Source organism: Salmo salar, chromosome ssa26, assembly GCF_905237065.1.
Source record: "Salmo salar chromosome ssa26, Ssal_v3.1, whole genome shotgun sequence".
In the NCBI taxonomy this organism is placed as follows: Eukaryota; Metazoa; Chordata; class Actinopteri; order Salmoniformes; family Salmonidae; genus Salmo; species Salmo salar.
The window spans coordinates 48,203,660-48,226,352 of NC_059467.1; the positions used below are offsets into that span (position 1 = coordinate 48,203,660).

The window sequence follows — 22,693 nt, forward strand, 5'->3', positions numbered from 1 at the left end:
ATAACGTAACAACATTAACAAGTAGCATAATAACATTAGTTATTCTACCTGGAACTAAAAAGGGTTCTACCTGGAACTAAAAAGGGTTCTCTTATGGGGACAGCCGAAGAATCCTTTTGGAACTCTTTTTTCTAACAGTGTAGCGTTACTAGATCTCTGGTAAAAAAAAATGTGCATGTTTTTCTTCTGGATAAAGGACCGTTCATTTCCTGTGTAACATTTGCCAAACACTACCACACACCTGCAGATGTTTCTGTAACTAGATTTTTCTTAAATAGAAATGTAGCATCCTTGCTACTATTCATAATGAGTCCATCATCAAAAATAGGTTTGAGTCACCAATAGGTTTGAGTCACCAATAGGTTTGATTAACCAATAGGTTTGAATAACCAATAGGTTTGAGTAACAAATAGGTTTGAGTAACCAATAGGTTTGAATAACCAATAGGTTTGAGTAACCATTAGGTTTGATTAACCATTAGGTTTGAGTCACCAATAGGTTTGAGTCACCAATAGGTTTGAGTCACCAATAGGTTTGAGTCACCAATAGGTTTGAATAACCAATAGGTTTGATTAACCAATAGGTTTGAATAACCAATAGGTTTGAGTAACCATTAGGTTTGAGTAACCATTAGGTTTGAGTCACCAATAGGTTTGAGTCACCAATAGGTTTGATTAACCAATAGGTTTGAATAACCAATAGGTTTGAGTAACAAATAGGCTTGAGTAACCATTAGGTTTGAGTAACCATTAGGTTTGAGTAACCATTAGGTTTGAGTAACCATTAGGCTTGAGTAACCATTAGGCTTGAGTAACCAATAGGTTTGAATAACCAATATATTTGAGTAACCAATACATTTTAGTAGCCTATAGGCTTGAGTAACCAATAGGTTTGAATAACCAATATATTTGAGTAACCAATACATTTTAGTAGCCTATAGGCTTGAGTAACCAATAGGTTTGAATAACCAATATATTTGAGTAACCAATACATTTTAGTAACCAATAGGTTTGAGTAATCAATAGCTTTGAGTAACCAAGGGAACAAGAAGTAATAGCCTAAACTACCACACGTCTTTAAGAGGAAACCATTCATTCAATACAATAGGCCTGTGTTGTGGAGGAAAATGGCTCACACACTCACTCACTCACTCACTCACTCACTCACTCACTCACTCACTCACTCACTCACTCACTCACTCACTCACTCACTCACTCACTCACTCACTCACTCACTCACTCACACACTCACACACTCACACACTCACACACTCACACACTCACACACTCACACACTCACTATGTAAGGCCTAACAGTAGATGAGCAATGTTAACTCCTTTCCTGATCAGCTCAATGCCTTCCCCTGGGTAGAACAGTGTCTCTCCCTTCATATCTAGAATAGTACACATCAACACTGACAGGGCATTTAAAACCAATAGCACAGCAGACTGAAGCCTGCCTCCCAAATAGCAGCCTATTCCCCAAGGGCTCTGGTTAAACCTGTACACTATATAGTGAATAGGGAGCCATTTGGGACACAACCCAGGTCCATTGAGACACAACCCAGGTCCATTGAGACACAGCCCAGGTCCATATACTGTAAGCCCTGGTAGGATACGTGACAGCACTTCATTAGCGAATGCTAGCGAATGTTGTCTTGTTTCCCTACAGTCTATTCAACACCATTGAGATGTCAGTCAGACTACCTACAGTCTATTCAACACCATTGAGATGTCAGTCAGACTACCTACAGTCTATTCAACACCATTGAGACGTCAGTCAGACTACCTACAGTCTATTCAACACCATTGAGATGTCAGTCAGACTACCTACAGTCTATTCAACACCATTGAGACATCAGTCAGACTACCTACAGTCTATTCAACACCATTGAGACATCAGTCAGACTACCTACAGTCTATTCAACACCATTGAGACGTCAGTCAGACTACCTACAGTCTATTCAACACCATTGAGACATCAGTGAGACTACCTACAGTCTATTCAACACCATTGAGATGTCAGTCAGACTACCTACAGTCTATTCAACACCATTGAGACGTCAGTCAGACTACCTACAGTCTATTCAACACCATTGAGACATCAGTCAGACTACCTACAGTCTATTCAACACCATTGAGACGTCAGTCAGACTACCTACAGTCTATTCAACACCATTGAGACATCAGTCAGACTACCTACAGTCTATTCAACACCATTGAGATGTCAGTCAGACTACCTACAGTCTATTCAACACCATTGAGACATCAGTCAGACTACCTACAGTCTATTCAACACCATTGAGACATCAGTGAGACTACCTACAGTCTATTCAACACCATTGAGATGTCAGTCAGACTACCTACAGTCTATTCAACACCATTGAGACGTCAGTCAGACTACCTACAGTCTATTCAACACCATTGAGACATCAGTCAGACTACCTACAGTCTATTCAACACCATTGAGACATCAGTCAGACTACCTACAGTCTATTCAACACCATTGAGACGTCAGTCAGACTACCTACAGTCTATTCAACACCATTGAGATGTCAGTCAGACTACCTACAGTCTATTCAACACCATTGAGACATCAGTCAGACTACCTACAGTCTATTCAACACCATTGAGACGTCAGTCAGACTACCTACAGTCTATTCAACACCATTGAGATGTCAGTCAGACTACCTACAGTCTATTCAACACCATTGAGACATCAGTCAGACTACCTACAGTCTATTCAACACCATTGAGACATCAGTCAGACTACCTACAGTCTATTCAACACCATTGAGACGTCAGTCAGACTACCTACAGTCTATTCAACACCATTGAGACGTCAGTCAGACTACCTACAGTCTATTCAACACCATTGAGACGTCAGTCAGACTACCTACAGTCTATTCAACACCATTGAGACATCAGTGAGACTACCTACAGTCTATTCAACACCATTGAGACATCAGTCAGACTACCTACAGTCTATTCAACACCATTGAGACATCAGTCAGACTACCTACAGTCTATTCAACACCATTGAGACATCAGTCAGACTACCTACAGTCTATTCAACACCATTGAGACGTCAGACTACCTACAGTCTATTCAACACCATTGAGACATCAGTCAGACTACCTACAGTCTATTCAACACCATTGAGACGTCAGTCAGACTACCTACAGTCTATTCAACACCATTGAGATGTCAGTCAGACTACCTACAGTCTATTCAACACCATTGAGACATCAGTCAGACTACCTACAGTCTATTCAACACCATTGAGACATCAGTCAGACTACCTACAGTCTATTCAACACCATTGAGACATCAGTCAGACTACCTACAGTCTATTCAACACCATTGAGACATCAGTCAGACTACCTACAGTCTATTCAACACCATTGAGACATCAGTCAGACTACCTACAGTCTATTCAACACCATTGAGACGTCAGTCAGACTACCTACAGTCTATTCAACACCATTGAGACATCAGTCAGACTACCTACAGTCTATTCAACACCATTGAGACGTCAGTCAGACTACCTACAGTCTATTCAACACCATTGAGACATCAGTCAGACTACCTACAGTCTATTCAACACCATTGAGACATCAGTCAGACTACCTACAGTCTATTCAACACCATTGAGATGTCAGTCAGACTACCTACAGTCTATTCAACACCATTGAGACATCAGTCAGACTACCTACAGTCTATTCAACACCATTGAGACATCAGTCAGACTACCTACAGTCTATTCAACACCATTGAGACATCAGTCAGACTACCTACAGTCTATTCAACACCATTGAGACATCAGTCAGACTACCTACAGTCTATTCAACACCATTGAGACGTCAGTCAGACTACCTACAGTCTATTCAACACCATTGAGACATCAGTCAGACTACCTACAGTCTATTCAACACCATTGAGACGTCAGTCAGACTACCTACAGTCTATTCAACACCATTGAGACGTCAGTCAGACTACCTACAGTCTATTCAACACCATTGAGACATCAGTCAGACTACCTACAGTCTATTCAGCACCATTGAGACGTCAGTGAGACTACCTACAGTCTATTCAACACCATTGAGACGTCAGTCAGACTACCTACAGTCTATTCAACACCATTGAGACATCAGTCAGACTACCTACAGTCTATTCAACACCATTGAGACGTCAGTCAGACTACCTACAGTCTATTCAACACCATTGAGACATCAGTGAGACTACCTACAGTCTATTCAACACCATTGAGACGTCAGTCAGACTACCTACAGTCTATTCAACACCATTGAGACATCAGTCAGACTACCTACAGTCTATTCAACACCATTGAGATGTCAGTCAGACTACCTACAGTCTATTCAACACCATTGAGACATCAGTCAGACTACCTACAGTCTATTCAACACCATTGAGACGTCAGTCAGACTACCTACAGTCTATTCAACACCATTGAGATGTCAGTCAGACTACCTACAGTCTATTCAACACCATTGAGACGTCAGTCAGACTACCTACAGTCTATTCAACACCATTGAGACGTTTCTATTTTTTATATTTTTTTATTTAACCTTAATTTAACTAGGCAAGTCAGTTAAGAACAAATTCTTATTTACAATGACAGCCTACCCCGGCCAAACCCTAACCCGGACGAAGCTGGGCCAATCGTGCCCTGTCATATGGGACTCCCAATCACGGCTGGGTTGTGATACAGCCCAAGATCGAACCAGGGTGTCTGTAGTGATGCCTCTAGCACTGAGATGCAGTGCCTTAGACCGTTGAACCAGGGTGTCTGTAGTGACGCCTCTAGCACTGAGATGTAGTGCCTTAGACCGTTGAACCAGGGTCTGTAGTGACGCCTCTAGCACTGAGATGCAGTACCTTAGACCGCTGAACCAGGGTCTGTAGTGACGCCTCTAGCACTGAGATGCAGTACCTTAGACCGCTGAACCAGGGTCTGTAGTGACGCCTCTAGCACTGAGATGCAGTACCTTAGACCGTTGAACCAGGGTGTCTGTAGTGACGCCTCTAGCACTGAGATGCAGTACCTTAGACCGTTGAACCAGGGTCTGTAGTGACGCCTCTAGAACTGAGATGCAGTACCTTAGACCGTTGAACCAGGGTCTGTAGTGACGCCTCTAGCACTGAGATGCAGTACCTTAGACCGCTGCGCCACTACAATAAGCAGTTCACATCATGCGTTACAAACATGACTTGAGCTACTCAGCTGCTACCGATGACAACAAGACTGGTGTGGGATGTCTCGTCTTACACGCTAGTCCAGTCTATGATAACCAGAGCAGTATGTTTCTACAGCTGTTAGCCTCCATTCAGCTTTGTGACTTACAATGGATATAGCTCCTGGAGCCCATTGTCTGGTGTGGGGCTGGTGGTGCTGGCTGGGCCAGTGTGGGTGTGGGGGACCTGGTCTCCCTGTCTCTCCCTGGCCCTCCGTCGTCGTTCCCGCTCTATCTCCTCAGCATCCTCAATACTGCGCTGGGCCGTCACCCTGGAACACAGAGACAGTGAAAGAGAATATAAAAATAATCAGACCTGTTATATTTTATTATGATCGTGGACTTCAGGAAACAGCAGAGGGAGCGGCCCCCTAGCCACATCGACGGGACAGTAGTGGAGAGGGTGGAAAGTTTTAAGTTCCTCGGCGTACACATCACGGACAAACTGAAATGGTCCACCCACACAGACAGAAGGCTGAAGAAATTCGGCCTGTCACCAAAAACACTCACAAACTTTTACAGATGCACAATCGAGAGCATCCTGTCGGGCTGTATCACCGCCTGGTACGGCAACTGCTCCGCCCACAACCATAAGGCTCTTCAGAGGGTGGTGTGGTCTGCACAACGCATCACCGGGGGAAAACTATCTGCTCTCCAGGACACCTACACCACCCGATGTCACAGGAAAGCCAAAAAGATCATCAAGGACAACAACCACCCGAGCCACTGCCTGTTCACACCGCTATCATCCAGAAGGAGAGGTCAGTACAGGTGCATCAAAGCGGGGACCAAAAGACTGAAAAACAGCTTCTATCTCAAGGCCATGAGACTGTTAAACAGCCATCACTAACATTGAGTGGCTGCTGCCAACATACTGACTCAACTCTAGCCACTTAAGTAATGGAAAAATGGATGTAATAAATGTATCACTAGCCACTTTAAACAATGCCACTTTATATAATGTTTACATACCCTACATTACTCATCTCATATGTATATACTGTACTCTATACCATCTACTGCATCTTGCCATCTTGATGTAATGTATTACTAGCCACTTTAAACAATGCCACTTCATATAATGTTTACATACCCTACATTACTCATCTCATATGTATATACTGTACTCTATACCATCTACTGCCTCTTGCCTATGCCGTTCGGCCATCGCTCATTCATGTATTTTTATGTACATATACGTATTCATTCCAACAAAGGTAGTTGTTGTGAAATTGTTAGGTTAGATTACTTGTTAGATATTACTGCATGGTCGGAACTAGAAGCGTCAAGCATTTCGCTACACCCGCATTGACATCTGCTAACCATGTGTATGTGACAAATACATTTTGATTTAATTTGATTTATTATATATTATATTTTGTTTGCATATGGACAGAGTGAGAAACACACAGGAAGTCTACAAACATTTTCCCTCCTACTGGTGAGGTACAAGTGAGAGGAACAAAGTGAAAACCAGAGGATATCTGAGTGGGAAACACACATTCACTACCCAGATACTGGTGAGATAGAAAGATACACGTGAGAAACACATAACTGAACGGGAAGTTAACAGTTATCAAACCCAGGTCATCTGTATGACTCAAAACTGTGTTAGCCAACTGAGCTAAAGGCTAATTATTCCCTCTGACAACTAACAGGTCTCAGGCAAGGTTTCTTTCCGTTGGAGCGCGTCTGGTACACATATTGTGTAGTCAGGTGAAACAATGTCTGTGGAAGTTGTATCTTTCTCCTACAGGTCTATTACGGAAAGGGAAAAGGGGGATACCTAGTCAGTTATACAACTGAATGCCTTCAACTGAAATGTGTCTTCAGCATTTAACCCAACCCCTCTGAATCAGAGAGGTGCTGGGGCTGCCTTAATCGACATCCACGTCTTCAGCGCCCCGGGGAACAATGGGTTAACTGTCTTGTTCACGGGCAGAACGACAGATTTTTACCCTTGTCAGCTCGGGGATTCGATCCAGCAACTTTTCGGTGACTGGCCCCAACGCTCTAACAACTAGTCAGCTCTATAGAGATGTAAAGTCACAAATGAGCTCAATTAAACATGTTCATCTAATATAACAAAATATTACACAGGAAACACTAAACAGGAGATAAATAGGAGGACATAGCTCATGTCATTTATCACACTTAAACGTAGTGTCCACAAAGTAGCAGTCGGTCAGACCAGGAAACAGGTACAGATCTACCACCAAATAGCTTTTCTTTACAATGACAAAACCAGATGTGGGAAGTGCGTGTCTGTTCAGGGACTAGTGCTGGCCATCCAACAACAGCAACACCAAACTGTCTCTGTGTTTACATCTGCACTAAACACATGGGTCTCTGCGGAGGCCATCTTGGAATAGCACTGACAAAGAGTGTATTGGGAGCAGGAAGGTGTCCAGAAACTTCTCAATGATATAATGAGGATACACCAATATCTATACACCACAGTTCACATACATGAAGAAGAAGCACTAGAGAATCAAACTGTTAAAATGAAGTGCTTCGTAACACCAAAACTAGTGACAACTGAGCTGCCACCAACAAGAAGGAAAAGAAACTTTAACTTTGCTGGAGTATTGCAACACATCATCCTGAGATGTTCTGAAACATGACATGGTGTGTTGGAACACCAGTTAACCAAGTGTTGTGCAACACTTTGCCAGGGTCTGGGAGCACTAACAGAAAAGGTTGAAAACACTATTTCAGGGAAACCGAAACCAAAACAATAAACAGGTACGCAGCAAGAAACGTAACGCACTGTGCCATACACACACAGAAATATCAATAACCCACAAACACAGGTGGGGAAAGGCTGCCTAAGTATGATTCCTAATCAGAGACAACGATAGACAGCTGCCTCTGATTAGGAACCATACACTGCCCAAAACAAAGAAATACAAAAACCTAGAATGCCCACCCCACACCCTGACCTAACCACATAGAGAAACAAACCCTCTCTCTCAGGTCAGGGCGTGACAGTACCCCCCCCCCAAAGGTGCAGACTCTCGGCCGCAAACCTGAACCTATAGGGGAGTGTCCGGTTGGGCATCTATACTTGGCGGCGGCTCTGGTTTGGGGCGTAGCCCCCACACCGACCGCTGATCCCCCCGCTTCTGTGTCGCCGGAGGAACCAGACCGTGGATCAGCGCCGGAGGCTCTGAACTGCCGACCACCACTGAAGACTCCGGGCTGCAGACCATCGCCGAAGACTCCAGGCTGCAGACCGTCACCGAAGACTCCGGGCTGCAGAGCGCCGCTGGAGGCTCCGGCCTGAGGAGCATCGCTGGAGGCTCCTGACTGGGGAGCATCGCTGGAGGCTCCGGACCGGAGAGCGTCTCTGTAGGTTCCGGACCGGGGACCCACGCTGCAGGCTCCGTGCCATGGATCATCCCTACTGGTTCCGCGACATGGATCATCACTGGAGGCTCCGGGCATGGAATATCACTGGAGGCTTCGTGCCATGGATCATCCCTACAGGCTCCGGGCCATGGATCATCACTGGAGGCTTTGTGCCATGGATCATCCCTACAGGCTCCGGGCCATGGATCATCACTGGAGGCTTCGTGCCATGGATCATCCCTACAGGCTCCGGGCCATGGATCATCACTGGAGGCTTCCTACGGGGAGCTGGAACCGGTCTCACCAGACTGGGGAGACGCACAGGAGACTGGGTGCGCAGAGCAGGCACAGGGCACACTGGGCCGTGGAGGTGCACCGGAGGTCTGGAGCTCAGGGCTGGCACACCCCGTCCTAGCTGGATGGTCACTGTAGCCCAGCAAGGGCAGGACGCTGGCACAGGACGAACTCTGCTGCGCTGGTGAACGGGGGGTACCGTGCGTAGAGCAGACGCAGGATAACCTGGGCCGTAGAGACGCACTGGAGACCAGACACGCTGAGCCGGCGCACTTCTTCCTGGCTGACGGCCAACTCCAGCACGGCAACTGTGAGGAGCTTGCACTGAGTGCACCGGGCTGTGACCGCGCTCGGTCACTCGGTCACTCGCTCCCCACGGTAAGCACAGGGAGTTGGCTCAGGTCTCAACCCCGACCTCGCCAATCTCCCCATGTGCCCCCCCCAAAAAAATGTTTTGGCGCTGCCTTTCGGGCTTCTGTCATTGATTCTCCCCGGTCCAGCTCGTCCTCCCAGTCAGCGCACGCTGCTTGGCCTTCTTGTGGTGGGTTATTCTGTCACGTTCTGAATCTTCAAATTCTCTGTCATATAGGAGCCAAGGCGCAGCGTGCCGATAATTCCACATCTTTATTGAAGGAAACCAAAACAATAAACAGGTACGCAGCAAGAAACGTAACGCACTGTGCCGTATACACACAGAAATAACAATAACCCACAAACACAGGTGGGGAACAGGCTGCCTAAGTATGATTCCTAATCAGAGACAACGATAGACAGCTGCCTCTGATTAGGAACCATACTCGACCCAAAACAAAGAAATCCAACGACATAGAATGCCCACCCTACACCCTGACCTAACCACATAGAGAAACAAACCCTCTCTCTCAGGTCAGGGCGTGACAGTTTCACATCCTGTCTAGTGCAGAATTAGATCACTTCTTCTGAAGAATTTCAATGTTTAACATTGATGTATCTATCTATTCATTTGCCATTTTAACACATTTCAACAACAGTAAATAGAGGTTTTCAAAAAAAGTCTTTATTTCTTTATTTGCCTCTACCACCAACAGTTGGAAATGTGGGAACAGTTCGTACCATCATTGAACGTCATTTTGCCTCCCGGTTTTAATATCAGTTTATCACGATCCATTACACCTCATGAGGACAAGCTGCTTAATACTGATATAGAAGTATACTTTTCTTTCTCCAAACATGCACACAACACTGTGTAAAATAATCATCAAGTGTAAACATTTAGCATTACCCATAATCCTCTAAAAACAGAGCCACGTGGCAAAATGGGATTAAAACCAATGAGTTGAATCCCTCAGTGTTCTCTCTCTTTGGTCTCGTAAAATATAATTACATTTTAACCATCTCACCTAACAGATAACTCTACTGTGACCCTACTAACTAACCAGGTCACCTGACAGATAACTCTACTGTAACCCTACTAACTAACCATCTCACCTAACAGATAACTCTACTGTGACCCTACTAACTAACCAGGTCACCTGACAGATAACTCTACTGTAACCCTACTAACTAACCATCTCACCTAACAGATAACTCTACTGTGACCCTACTAACTAACCAGGTCACCTGACAGATAACTCTACTGTAACCCTACTAACTAACCATCTCACCTAACAGATAACTCTACTGTGACCCTACTAACTAACCAGGTCACCTGACAGATAACTCTACTGTGACCCTACTAACTAACCAGGTCACCTGACAGATAACTCTACTGTAACCCTACTAACTAACCAGGTCACCTAACAGATAACTCTACTGTAACCTACTAACTAACCAGGACCTGACAGATAACTCTACTGTGACCCTACTAACTAACCAGGTCACCTGACAGATAACTCTACTGTGACCCTACTAACTAACCAGGTCACCTGACAGATAACTCTACTGTGACCCTACTAACTAACCAGGTCACCTGACAGATAACTCTACTGTAACCTACTAACTAACCATCTCACCTAACAGATAACTCTACTGTAACCCTACTAACTAACCAGGTCACCTGACAGATAACTCTACTGTAACCCTACTAACTAACCATCTCACCTGACAGATAACTCTACTGTAACCCTACTAACTAACCAGGTCACCTAACAGAAAACTCTACTGTAACCTACTAACTAACCAGGACCTGACAGATAACTCTACTGTAACCCTACTAACTAACCAGGTCACCTGACAGATAACTCTACTGTGACCATACTAACTAACCAGGTCACCTGACAGATAACTCTACTGTAACCTACTAACTAACCAGGACCTGACAGATAACTCTACTGTGACCCTACTAACTAACCAACTCACCTGACAGATAACTCTACTGTAACCCTACTAACTAACCAGGTCACCTGACAGATAACTCTACTGTAACCCTACTAACTAACCAGGTCACCTGACAGATAACTCTACTGTAACCCTACTAACTAACCAGGTCACCTAACAGATAACTCTACTGTAACCCTACTAACTAACCAGGTCACCTGACAGATAACTCTACTGTAACCCTACTAACTAACCAGGTCACCTGACAGATAACTCTACCGTAACCCTACTAACTAACCATCTCACCTAACAGATAACTCTACTGTAACCCTACTAACTAACCAGGTCACCTAACAGATAACTCTACTGTAACCCTACTAACTAACCAGGTCACCTAACAGATAACTCTACTGTAACCTACTAACTAACCATCTCACCTAACAGATAACTCTACTGTAACCCTACTAACTAACCAGGTCACCTGACAGATAACTAACCCTACTGTAACCTACTAACTAACCAGGTCATGACTGTTGCCGCTATTAGAGTTTCTGAGTTGCAGCTAGCCGTCTTCAACACACTGAACTTCATCCTCCCTCATTCGTCCTGTATTCCAGCCACGCCATTAGCTCATAGCCATGCCTCCTCCGCTGCATTTAAAATAGAGGAATAGAGGCAGAGAGGGGGGGTGAGTAGGTCGAGAGGCAGAGGAGAGAGGAGGGAAGGAGGGAGGGAGGCAGAGGGAGGTGGTGAGTAGGACGAGAGGCAGAGGAGAGAGGAAGGAGGGAGGGAGGGAGGCAGAGAGAGGGGGTGAGTAGGTCGAGAGGCAGAGGAGAGAGGAGGGAGGGAGGGGGGTGAGTAGGTTGAGAGTTAGGGGAGGGAGGGAGGGAGGGAGGGAGGGAGGGAGGGAGGGAGGGAGAAAAGAGACTCTGGAGAGGTGTTATGGTCAGGAGGACTGAAGAGGAGGATGCCAGAGGTTGGAGTGGGTCAAGGAGGAGTTTCTTGTCCTGGTATGAACTCCACACAGGAGAGCCATACATATACACACATACACACACACACACACACACACACACACACACACACACACACACACACACACACACACACACACACACACACACACACACACACACACACACACACACACACACACACTCCTAGGATCCATCATTTCCTCTCCATTCTTACTGTAAGTGGAGCCAACACAGCGACTGACAGTCCTCAACAATGGCTTATAATTCACCACAATGGAAACATTCATGTCAAATCAGCCATTTTGTTTCCTAAACTATTTCAGAAAATAAATGAAAGAACTGACTCATCTTGACCAGGGGGAAATGTTCTTTACAGTTTTTTCCAACTTCTTACACACAAAATCCCTTCATGTCACACGATTTTTGAAACCTCTCACTCAAAGTGTAAAACTACACACCAAATATCCAAAACCATAAGCTATTTCTCAGCCTTTGACTCAGTTGTCAATTACATAAAACACTTTTTTCAAAACACTACACACAATTCTCTACCTAAAACACAAAAATCTAACAGGAAGTGACTTGCTTTGCTTTTCCAAACACAACCTATCAAAATGCTACACTTATTCACCAGGTCACACACACTCCTCACATGTGCAAACACTAATTGCTTAACTGATCACTAACCAATCACTGCTTTACTGTAGTATAGGCCTATAAATAGGTCAAAGGTCAGATCACCTGTTTTGAACAATGGATGCCAACAATGGACAGAGAGCAAGAGGAGTAGGAGGGAGAGGCAGGGGACAACAACAACGAGGACAAAGACGAAGAGTTGGAGTAGGAGGAAGAAGAGGACGAGGGCAAAGAAGAGAAGGAAGGAGAGCCATCTCTGATGAGATTAGGGCAACACTTGTGATCAACCACGGTTTGACCATGAGAGAGGCTGGACTAAGAGTCCAGCCCAACTTGAGTCGATTTACAGTGGCGTCCATAATTCGAACCTTCAGAAATGAGAACAGGTATGCAACTATCTAATGACTATTTTAGCATTACAGTAATGTACTGTAAAATACGTATGACTGCATAGTATTGCATAAACATTTGTAACTCTAAGCCATCCATTTACTGCACTGCATTGAATGAATGAGGTTGGTTATCATGCTGTACTACATTTTTGTGTACAATGTTTACAGTTCCTATGCTGAACACATACTGTTTGAATTCTGTAAAGAGTGGAAAGGCAAAGACATCATGGAGGACGAGGACGCTTGTTTACAGATCTACAAGACACTGCAATTATAAATATGGTTTTGGCCAACAATGCAATTAGGATTCGAGCGATAAGAGAGCATATCTTGAATAATGACACCATATTTAACAACATCAATGCTGTAAGCCTGTCGACCATACAACGCATCCTCCAACGGCACCGAGTGACGATGAAACAACTTTACAAGGTGCCATTTGAGAGAAACTCTGACAGTCAAGAATATGCGACATGACTTTGTAGAGGTATGTATGCATCACTACTTCCAGTACTTCAGACATACCATATTTACTCATTTGTATATCCTTTTGTCTGTTACAGAGAGTATTGGATGCCCATGTAATTCGCCATCAATTTATTTATGTGGATGAGGTTGGCTTCAATCTCACCAAAACCAGGCACCGCGGAAGAAATGTAATAGAACAGAGGGCAATTACCAATGTCCCTGGACAGCGTGGGGGTAATATAACTGTGCTGCCATCACTCAAAACGGGGTCCTCCATCACAATGCCACACTGGGTCCGTACAACACCAGCCATATGCTCCCTTTTCTGGATGCAATTTACACAATGCTTGTCCCTGATCCAGATCAGGAGCCTGCGAGATTTGTGGTTTTATGGGACAATGTTAGTTTTCACTGGGCTGTTCTGGTCCAAAACTGGTTTGCCACCCATCCACAATTTGTAGTTTTGTACCTACCCCCATATTCACCGTTTCTAAATCCCATAGAGGAATTCTTCTCAGCCTGGCGCTGGAAAGTGTATGATCGCCAACCCTATGCCCGCATATCGCTTCTCCGGACAATGGAGGACGCATGTGGGGACATGAAGGTTGCCTCTGTCCAAGGTTGGATACGCCATGCTAGGAGATACTTCCCTCGATGTTTGGCAAGAGAAAACGTATCTTGTGATGTGGATGAAGTATTGTGGCCAGACCCAGCCCGGAGAAGAGATGAAGCGTAGCTTAGCACTGGTGACTGCCCCACCCAGGACCCCGCACACATAATTGTGTTCTTTACTGTATTCTAAAGAATATACTTTTGGTTTACATATGTTTATGGTTTTGTTGTATGCTACTGTATACAACAGTAATGTTTGGCCTAATAAATATTTTCTGTTTCTACATTGCATTGGTGTTTACAGTGTACTTGTTACCCCTCTCAGCAGATTACTTTCACTGTAGAACATTGTATTGAAATGTAGATATAAGCCTATGAAAGACCAAAGAGCTTTAGATTTAGAACAACAGTGTTTACATGGTATATCCAAAAATGTACTATTATGAAAGCAGTGTTTGTCATTTGATGCAAATGCTTCATTCTGACATGTGTTTATGGCATTTTGAATGCAGTGTTACATTTTGAAGGAGATGAGGCATTTTGCATTTTGTGTGTGCAGTTTTGGGAATTTGAGAGTTTTGAGAAAAAAGGAGACAGTTTTGAAAACTTGTTTAAAGCAGTTGTAAAAAAACAATTTGTTTCTAAATCAATCAAATGAAGAATTGATTTCCATCCATAGACTAGACTGACTGTCATGCAAATATATATACTGCATAAAATCTCTTTCTACTGTTTTAAGATTGTTTATCATTAAATCACATCAAAGCCCACCATGCTCATTTCCAATATAATTGGTATGTAGACCTCAGAGGACAGAGCTGCCAAACCTCTGGTTTATATTGGAGCTCAGTTGCCTCTAATGTAATGAACCCGTGCTTTGCTGTTCTCTCTTTGGGTCGGCAAATAAAGAGAAACTATAGGGGGCCTGGCGAGAATGTGAGAAACTGCTCCTATTGGGATGTTTCTCATTTTAAACACACAGGAGAACCAATAAGGACGCTTGATGAGAATCAAGAAGTACTTCAAATCAAATCTGTAAATCCATTCCGATTGATATGAATCAGGAAATGGAACTGAACATGGATTTTATACACAAATCTAACGTATCCAATTATGAATTGCAGCATGGTGAGAGGAACTTTTTTTCATCTTTCAATCTGTGAAAATACTAAAGAAAGGCAGTAAAATGCATTATTAGCACTTTTCTTTGAAGAAAATGTAACTATCATTTTTGGGACAACATATCAACAATTCCCTATGCACAAGTCAGGAGAATACATCTAAGCATAACCACAATGTGTTGAATGCAGACGCTTCTGAGGAAAATGAGTTTGATGTGTGGGAGGAGTATGACTTTCAGGAAATGGCAGTTAAAGACAAAGACACGGAATTTAGACTACCAAACGCTAAATACGTATTTAGACCCAATCACCATCTCTTCAAAGTAAGTTACTAGATATAATACAGTTTGTAACATTATTTATGAAATGAGCTTTTAAATTTTGTGTGTGTTTCAATGTAGTGAGCTTTCAAATTATGAATGTATATCCATTTAAATGTGTTTACAATTTACTACATTTTGATGGTGATAGTATGTTAAACTAACGAAAATATACATTTTCATCAACTTTTTGATATTTTATTTGTACTTTTTGAAAATACTAATATCAATAGACCAAAATATCAACAAAATATCAAAATGCATAAGTACAAAAATGTCATTTTTAACATGTTGTGCCTGGCCTTAAACCAAATCCAAAATGCTGGGGCAAATGCCAGCTTGCCACCAGTTTTCTGGCAGCCCTGTTGGGCTGATCTCTGCAATGTGGAGAGATTGAATTTGCCACACAATTCTACAAATGAAGAAACAGAACCTATGTATGATCTAAATGTATTTTATTTTTGGGTGGCAGTAATGGGCTTCCATATAAAACAACTCAACATCTCAAATCCCCTGTGAATTATACCCATGTTTTCAGTCCCAATTAGCTTTTCCCACATGCAGCCTAAGAATTTACATGATATTAACCCTCCTGTTGTGTTCGTTTCATGTTAATTCATTCTGTGTTTCCGGTCCAAAATGACCGCCCCATTATAGCTGATTATAAACCCATAATAATACATATATTATCACCTAATGTTGTGTTAGAACCTTTTATCAACTTAAGTTCTTGTGAACATAAGCTTTGAACTTCTATTTGCTATTTATGGCCTGTAGGCCTCATTGACCTGAGCTCATACAACTTGTTTTTGAGTAAAAAAAAGCGTAATGTATGGATTATTTTGACTATAACAAATACTCAGATGAAACATGTTGTGCTATTTATCACAGACTATTTTGTGTCAAAGTTTAACAAGGACTCTCTCCTCCTCACCAGTGTCATGATCAAAGACATGATCAAGAGCCTCACATACAGTAAGTATATCGTTTGGTCATTGTCCTGCCACAGAATGAATTGTGAGCAAGGCCTCAAAAAAGCTTTATATACCAGAGCTGCGAGAAAAGCTTCTATATATTATTGAAATAATGTTGTGATTGTTTGTGAGAATGCCAACAGGTGTGGTTCCCGTAGGGGGAAAGATTCTACTGGGGAAAGGGTCCGGTAGGGGTTACCATGGAAGCCAAGAAGGGGAGTGAGGTGTGTGTGTGTGTGTGTGTGTGTGTGTGTGTGTGTGTGTGTGTGTGTGTGTGTGTGTGTGTGTGTGTGTGTGTGTGTGTGTGTGTGTGTGTGTGTGTGTGTGTGTGTGTGTGTGTGTGTGTGTGTGTGTGTGTGTGTGTGTTCAAACAAACATGCATGTGGGGGTCTGGGAGAGGAAGTGTCTCCATCTGATGAATGGGCATGTGCCTGAGCTCAATTTTATACACTAATTGTAGTCTCACCCATTCATTTCTAATGACTGATCATCTTTGACCCGGGAACACCACAGGTGTACAAAAGTTAAATAAAACACCCAAAATGTAATGAAAATCATCAAAATGTATTTTGTGTGTTCAGATGCCCTGTGTGGACAAAGTAATGAAACCTTATGACAATCAGATTAAATGAACTACATTTGTCTGAGAGAAAACTTGTATATCGGTCCAATTCGACCGGAACACAGCAGGAGGGTTAAAAAATGAAACATGGTTTGTTGTAATGCTGTAAGGTAGGCCTGCTGTACTTTATATTCCTATTAGAGGGGTAGGCATTCATTTGTTTATACACTAATGTTAATTGATGAAGATCTGTTGTTAGCTTTAGCTAGCAGGGACTATATGCTTTTGTCTTGAAGCTAAAATGTAATGACTGTACAGATGAGAAAATAAACCCTTAAATTGTCTGAACATGCTTGCTGTCATAGAATAAGTCGTACTCATCGTTGAAAATGTCATACATGAGAGAGACGGACCAAGGCGCAGCGGAAGTGTGTACACTCATGTTTCTTTAATTAACAAAACAAGTAAAGTATCCACTGGAAAACCAAAACCATGAACAGGACTCACAACATGACAGTGCAGCAGGCTAAACCAAAAAAAAAGGCAGTGCTCACAACAATTCCCCACAAATAACAAACACAAACACACCCTAATATATGGGACTCTCAATCAAAGGCAAATAGACAACACCTGCCTTCAACTGAGAGTCCCAACCCCAATTAACCAAAACATAGAAACAGACACACTAGACTAAACATAGAATACATGAAAACCAAACAGTGCCCAAAAACCCCGGAATGCTTAAATCAAATGCCCCTTCAACAAACACACCACCCCGAACCACATAAAACGAATACCCTCTGCCACGTCCTGACCAAACTACAATACCAATTAACCTTATACTGGCCAGGACGTGACACTTGCGATTTGTTGCGTTATTCAAAAGTGTAATATGGTAGATGCATGAAGATTTGGCTGCTTAACGTTAGCTAGTAGCTAGCTAGTAGAATAGTTTGCAATGCTTAGCTTCCTGGCTAGAGGCTATTGTGACATCTACGGGATACTTTTGAGCTTCGAAGCAAGAATGTCAACTGAACCCTCTCTCGGCTTGTGACATTCCCGCCATATTATGTAAATTCAAATGTCACTCTGATAACTCTATTCAGTCACTCTGATAACTATATTCAGTCACTCTGATAACCCTATTCAGTCACTCTGATAACTATATTCAGTAACTCTGATAACTCTATTCAGTCACTCTGATAACTATATTCATTCACTCTGATAACCCTATTCAGTCACTCTGATAACCCTATTCAGTCACTCTGATAACTATATTCAGTCACTCTGATAACTATATTCAGTAACTCTGATAACTCTATTTAGTCAATCTGATAACCCTATTCAGTCACTCTGATAACTATATTCAGTCACTCTGATAACTATATTCAGTCACTCTGATAACTATATTCAGTCACTCTGATAACTATATTCAGTAACTCTGATAACTATATTCAGTCACTCTGATAACCCTATTCAGTCACTCTGATAACTATATTCAGTCACTCTGATAACTATATTCAGTCACTCTGATAACTATATTCAGTCACTCTGATAACCCTATTCAGTCACTCTGATAACTATATTCAGTCACTCTGATAACTATATTCAGCCACTCTGATAACTCTATTCAGTCACTCTGATATCACTATTCAGTCACTCTGAAAACTCTATTCAGTCACTCTGATAACATATTCAGTCACTCTGATAACTCTATTCAGCCACTCTGATAACTCTATTCAGTCACTCTGATATCCCTATTTAGTCACTCTGATATCACTATTCAGTCACTCTGATAACTCTATTCAGTCAAAATAAGCCCTAAGGTCTTTACTGTGTTAGAGAGCTGTATGCTACTGAAAAAACATCAGCCAACCTAGGTCACCTCAGGATCACACCAGCCGAAATAGGTCACCTGAGGATCTGGCCTGGGATTGGCCAGTCTGAGCAGGAAGTGTGAAGTGGCCAGCACAACAACAACTAGAGGTAACTCTCAGTCTCAGTCTCCGAACAATACGACAAACAAGAGGTATTAAACATTTAAAACCACAATCCTTGTTAATTTGGGTTCTTAATCCTAATTAAAATGAAAAGCAGTAATTATTGCATACTGCACTTTTAATCTCAGTAAACCTCTCTCATAATGCCTGTGTAAACCTCTCTCATAATGCCACCAGGACTGTACTGTACAGTGTACACTGACAAAAACCACCACCCATTTATTCTCTATGGCCGGAGGAGGTCAATCACTGCCAAAAGAGAGTTTGAGGGTAAAAAACATTAGCAACACCTTCCTAACATTGAGTTGTCCCCCTTTTGCCCTCAGAACAGCCACAATTCGTCGGGGCAGGGACTCTACAAGGTGTCGAAAGCATTCCACAGGGATGCTGGCGCATGTTGACTCTAATGCTTCCTACAGTTTTGTCAAGTTGGCTGGATGTCCTTTGGGTAGAGGACCATTCTTGATACACACGGAAAACTGTTGAGCGTGAAAAACACAGCAGAGTTGTAGTTCTCAAACCGGTGCACCTGGCACCTACTACCATACCCCGTTCAAAGGCACTTCAATCTATTGTCTTGTCCTCTGAATGGCACACATACATAATCCATTTCTCAATTGACTCAAGGCTTAAAAATAATTGTTTAACCTGCCTCCTCCCCTTCATCTACACTGATTGAAGCAGATTTAACAAGTGATATCAATAAGGGATCATCATAGCTTTCACCTGGATTCACCTGGTCACTCTATGTCATGGAAAGAGCAGATGTTCCTAATGTTTTGTCCACCTAGTGTAAAAACATCAGTGTAGCAGCATATGCTAGCTAGAGTTGAGATGTGGTTGTGGGAGAACAGAAGAGAACAGGAAAGCATATTGTGAAGACCAACCTTTCCCTTTCTCAATATTGTTTCCACAACCAAGTCTGTAGCAATATCCCAACTCATAGTAACCTTTTCCAACCCCGTCCATCCCTTTCCAACCCTTTCCATCTCTACCCAAACCTTTCCATCCCTTTCCAACCCTTTCCAACTCTACCCAACCCTTTCCAACACCGTCCATCCCTTTCCAACCCTTTCCAACTCTACCCAACCCTTTCCAACCCCGTCCATCCCTTTCCAACCCTTTCCAACTCTACCCAACCCTTTCCAACCCTGTCCATCCCTTTCCAACCCTTTCCAACTCTACCCAACCCTTTCCAACCCTGTCCATCCCTTTCCAACCCTTTCCAACTCTACCCAACCCTTTCCAACCCTGTCCATCCCTTTCCAACCCTTTCCAACTCTACCCAACCCTTTCCAACCCTGTCCATCCCTTTCCAACCCTTTCCAACTCTACCCAACCCTTTCCAACTCTACCCAACCCTTTCCATTTTGAGACTTTCCCTTCTATCAGCATTTTCTCTCATACTAGATAATGACTTGTGCATCCCTGGGTTATAACATGTGTGCTCTGGGTTTTGACGGGAAAAATCTATTTGATGCGTGTCACTTCTTCCGCTCGGGGGAGATTGAGGCAGTCGAGGTCTGGGAGACAGATTGAGAGGGGTGGTGGAGGGGGCAGGAGGGTGTGTGTGTGTGTGCGTATGTGTGTTCACGCGTGTGTTTCTCCCCCAGATGATGTCATCTCCATTAGGGAAGTTCCAGCCATAAAAGACTCCATTGAACCCGCTGCAACCTGGTCTCAGAGCATTTAGTATTATTCTATACGTAAATCCTGAGACAATCCATTTAGTATGATATGTTATGAATTACAATTCGCATTAGCTAACATGCTAAGTAGATGCAAAGTAGCTAAAAAAGTAGCAAGTAGTTGAAAAGTTGCTAATTAGTTAAAGTTGTCCTTGATGAGATTCGAACTCACAACCTTTGGGTTGCTAGATGTTCGCGTTATATCCATCAATCAAATGTATTTATAAAGCCCTTCTTACAACATCAGATGTCACAAAGTGCTATACAGAAACCCAGCCTAAAACCCCAAACAACAAGCAATGCAGATGTAAAAGCATGGTGGCTAGGAAAAACTCCCTAGAAAAGCAGGGAACCAAAGAAGAAACCTAGAGAGGAACCAGGCTCTGAGGGGAAGCCAGTCCTCTTCTGGCTGTGCTGGGTGGAGATTATAACAGTACATGGCCAAGTTATTAAAACGTTCATAGATGACCAGCAGGGTCAAATAATAACAATGCCTCCCCCATCCTCCCCACCCAATAACCTTACTTTTGTTTTTGCGTTAAGTAACCATCTGTCTTATGTAACCAAACAAAACGTAACATATCATACTCATTTGAGTTTTCCCCGGATTTACATTTACTATGCTACGTCTAGTCCGTGACACCAGGCTGTGAACCCAGACCCTCAATGTAAATTTGATGATGTCATCACTAAGTGACACAGATGGCTAAAGCAACTGAACCAGACAGGCAGTGATACAGCCCCGGGGCTGCAACACAACTACCATCAATCACTCTCCTGTTTGTGAGATAGCAACAACCTCAAACCTCACAGACGGACATAAACAGTAGAGAGTCAATGAACTGCAATGATGAAACATAGCTTTAGTCATCTAGCTTTAGCATTGTTAAGCCATTGAAGTCTCTGTCACAATACGGGACAAAATAAAAACTTGAAACAAGCAATCATGAGCAAAGCACTTAAAATACAAGAAGCACCCTTCAAGTGTAAGAAGTTGCAGCATTGGCATTGTTATGATTCTGAATTGTAACTGTCTCTTTGCTTTACTCAAACACAATTTTCCCTGATTCGAAATGCACTATGCAAACAATTCCCTGAGCAGAAAGTAAATTCTGTTTGGATTCTGGTACATACTGTGTGCTAGTGCATCATAATCAGAAGCAGGTCTGGTGAGTGAGGTGCCACAGATATCTGTGACATTAATCTATAGTTTGATACCTGTGACATTAATCTATAGTCTGATATCAGTGACATTAACCTATAGTCTGATACCTGTGACATTAATCTATAGTCTGATACCTGTGACATTAATCTATAGTCTGATACCTGTGACATTAATCTATAGTCTGATATCTGTGACATTAATCTATAGTTAGATATCTGTGACATTAATCTATAGTCAGATATCTGTGACATTAATCTATAGTCTGATATCTGTGACATTAATCTACAGTCTGATATCTGTGACATTAACCTATAGTCTGATATCTGTGACATTAATCTATAGTCTGATATCTGTGACATTAATCTATAGTCTGATATCTGTGACATTAATCTGTACTCTGATATCTGTGACATTAATCTATAGTCTGATGCCTGTGACATTAATCTATAGTCTGAAATCTGTGACATTAATTTATAGTCTGATACTTGTAGCATTAATCTATAGTCTGAAATCTGTGACTTTAATCTATAGTCTGATATCTGTGACATTAATCTGCAGTCTGATATCTGTGACATTAATCTGTA

The 22,693-nt window shown here is 42.7% G+C and overlaps 1 protein-coding gene across 2 annotated transcripts in view; it reads right to left on the reverse strand.

Moving 5' to 3' along the window:
• The window catches only part of LOC106593528 (non-muscle caldesmon), a 110,333-nt gene that overhangs the window by 41,764 nt on the left and 45,876 nt on the right, over positions 1–22,693 (reverse strand). For both annotated transcript variants that reach the window (XM_045708676.1, XM_045708675.1), the window contains exon 2: positions 5,365–5,526. In XM_045708676.1, coding sequence (XP_045564632.1) covers positions 5,365–5,526 — 162 coding nt within the window. The remainder of the gene's footprint in view (positions 1–5,364; positions 5,527–22,693) is intronic.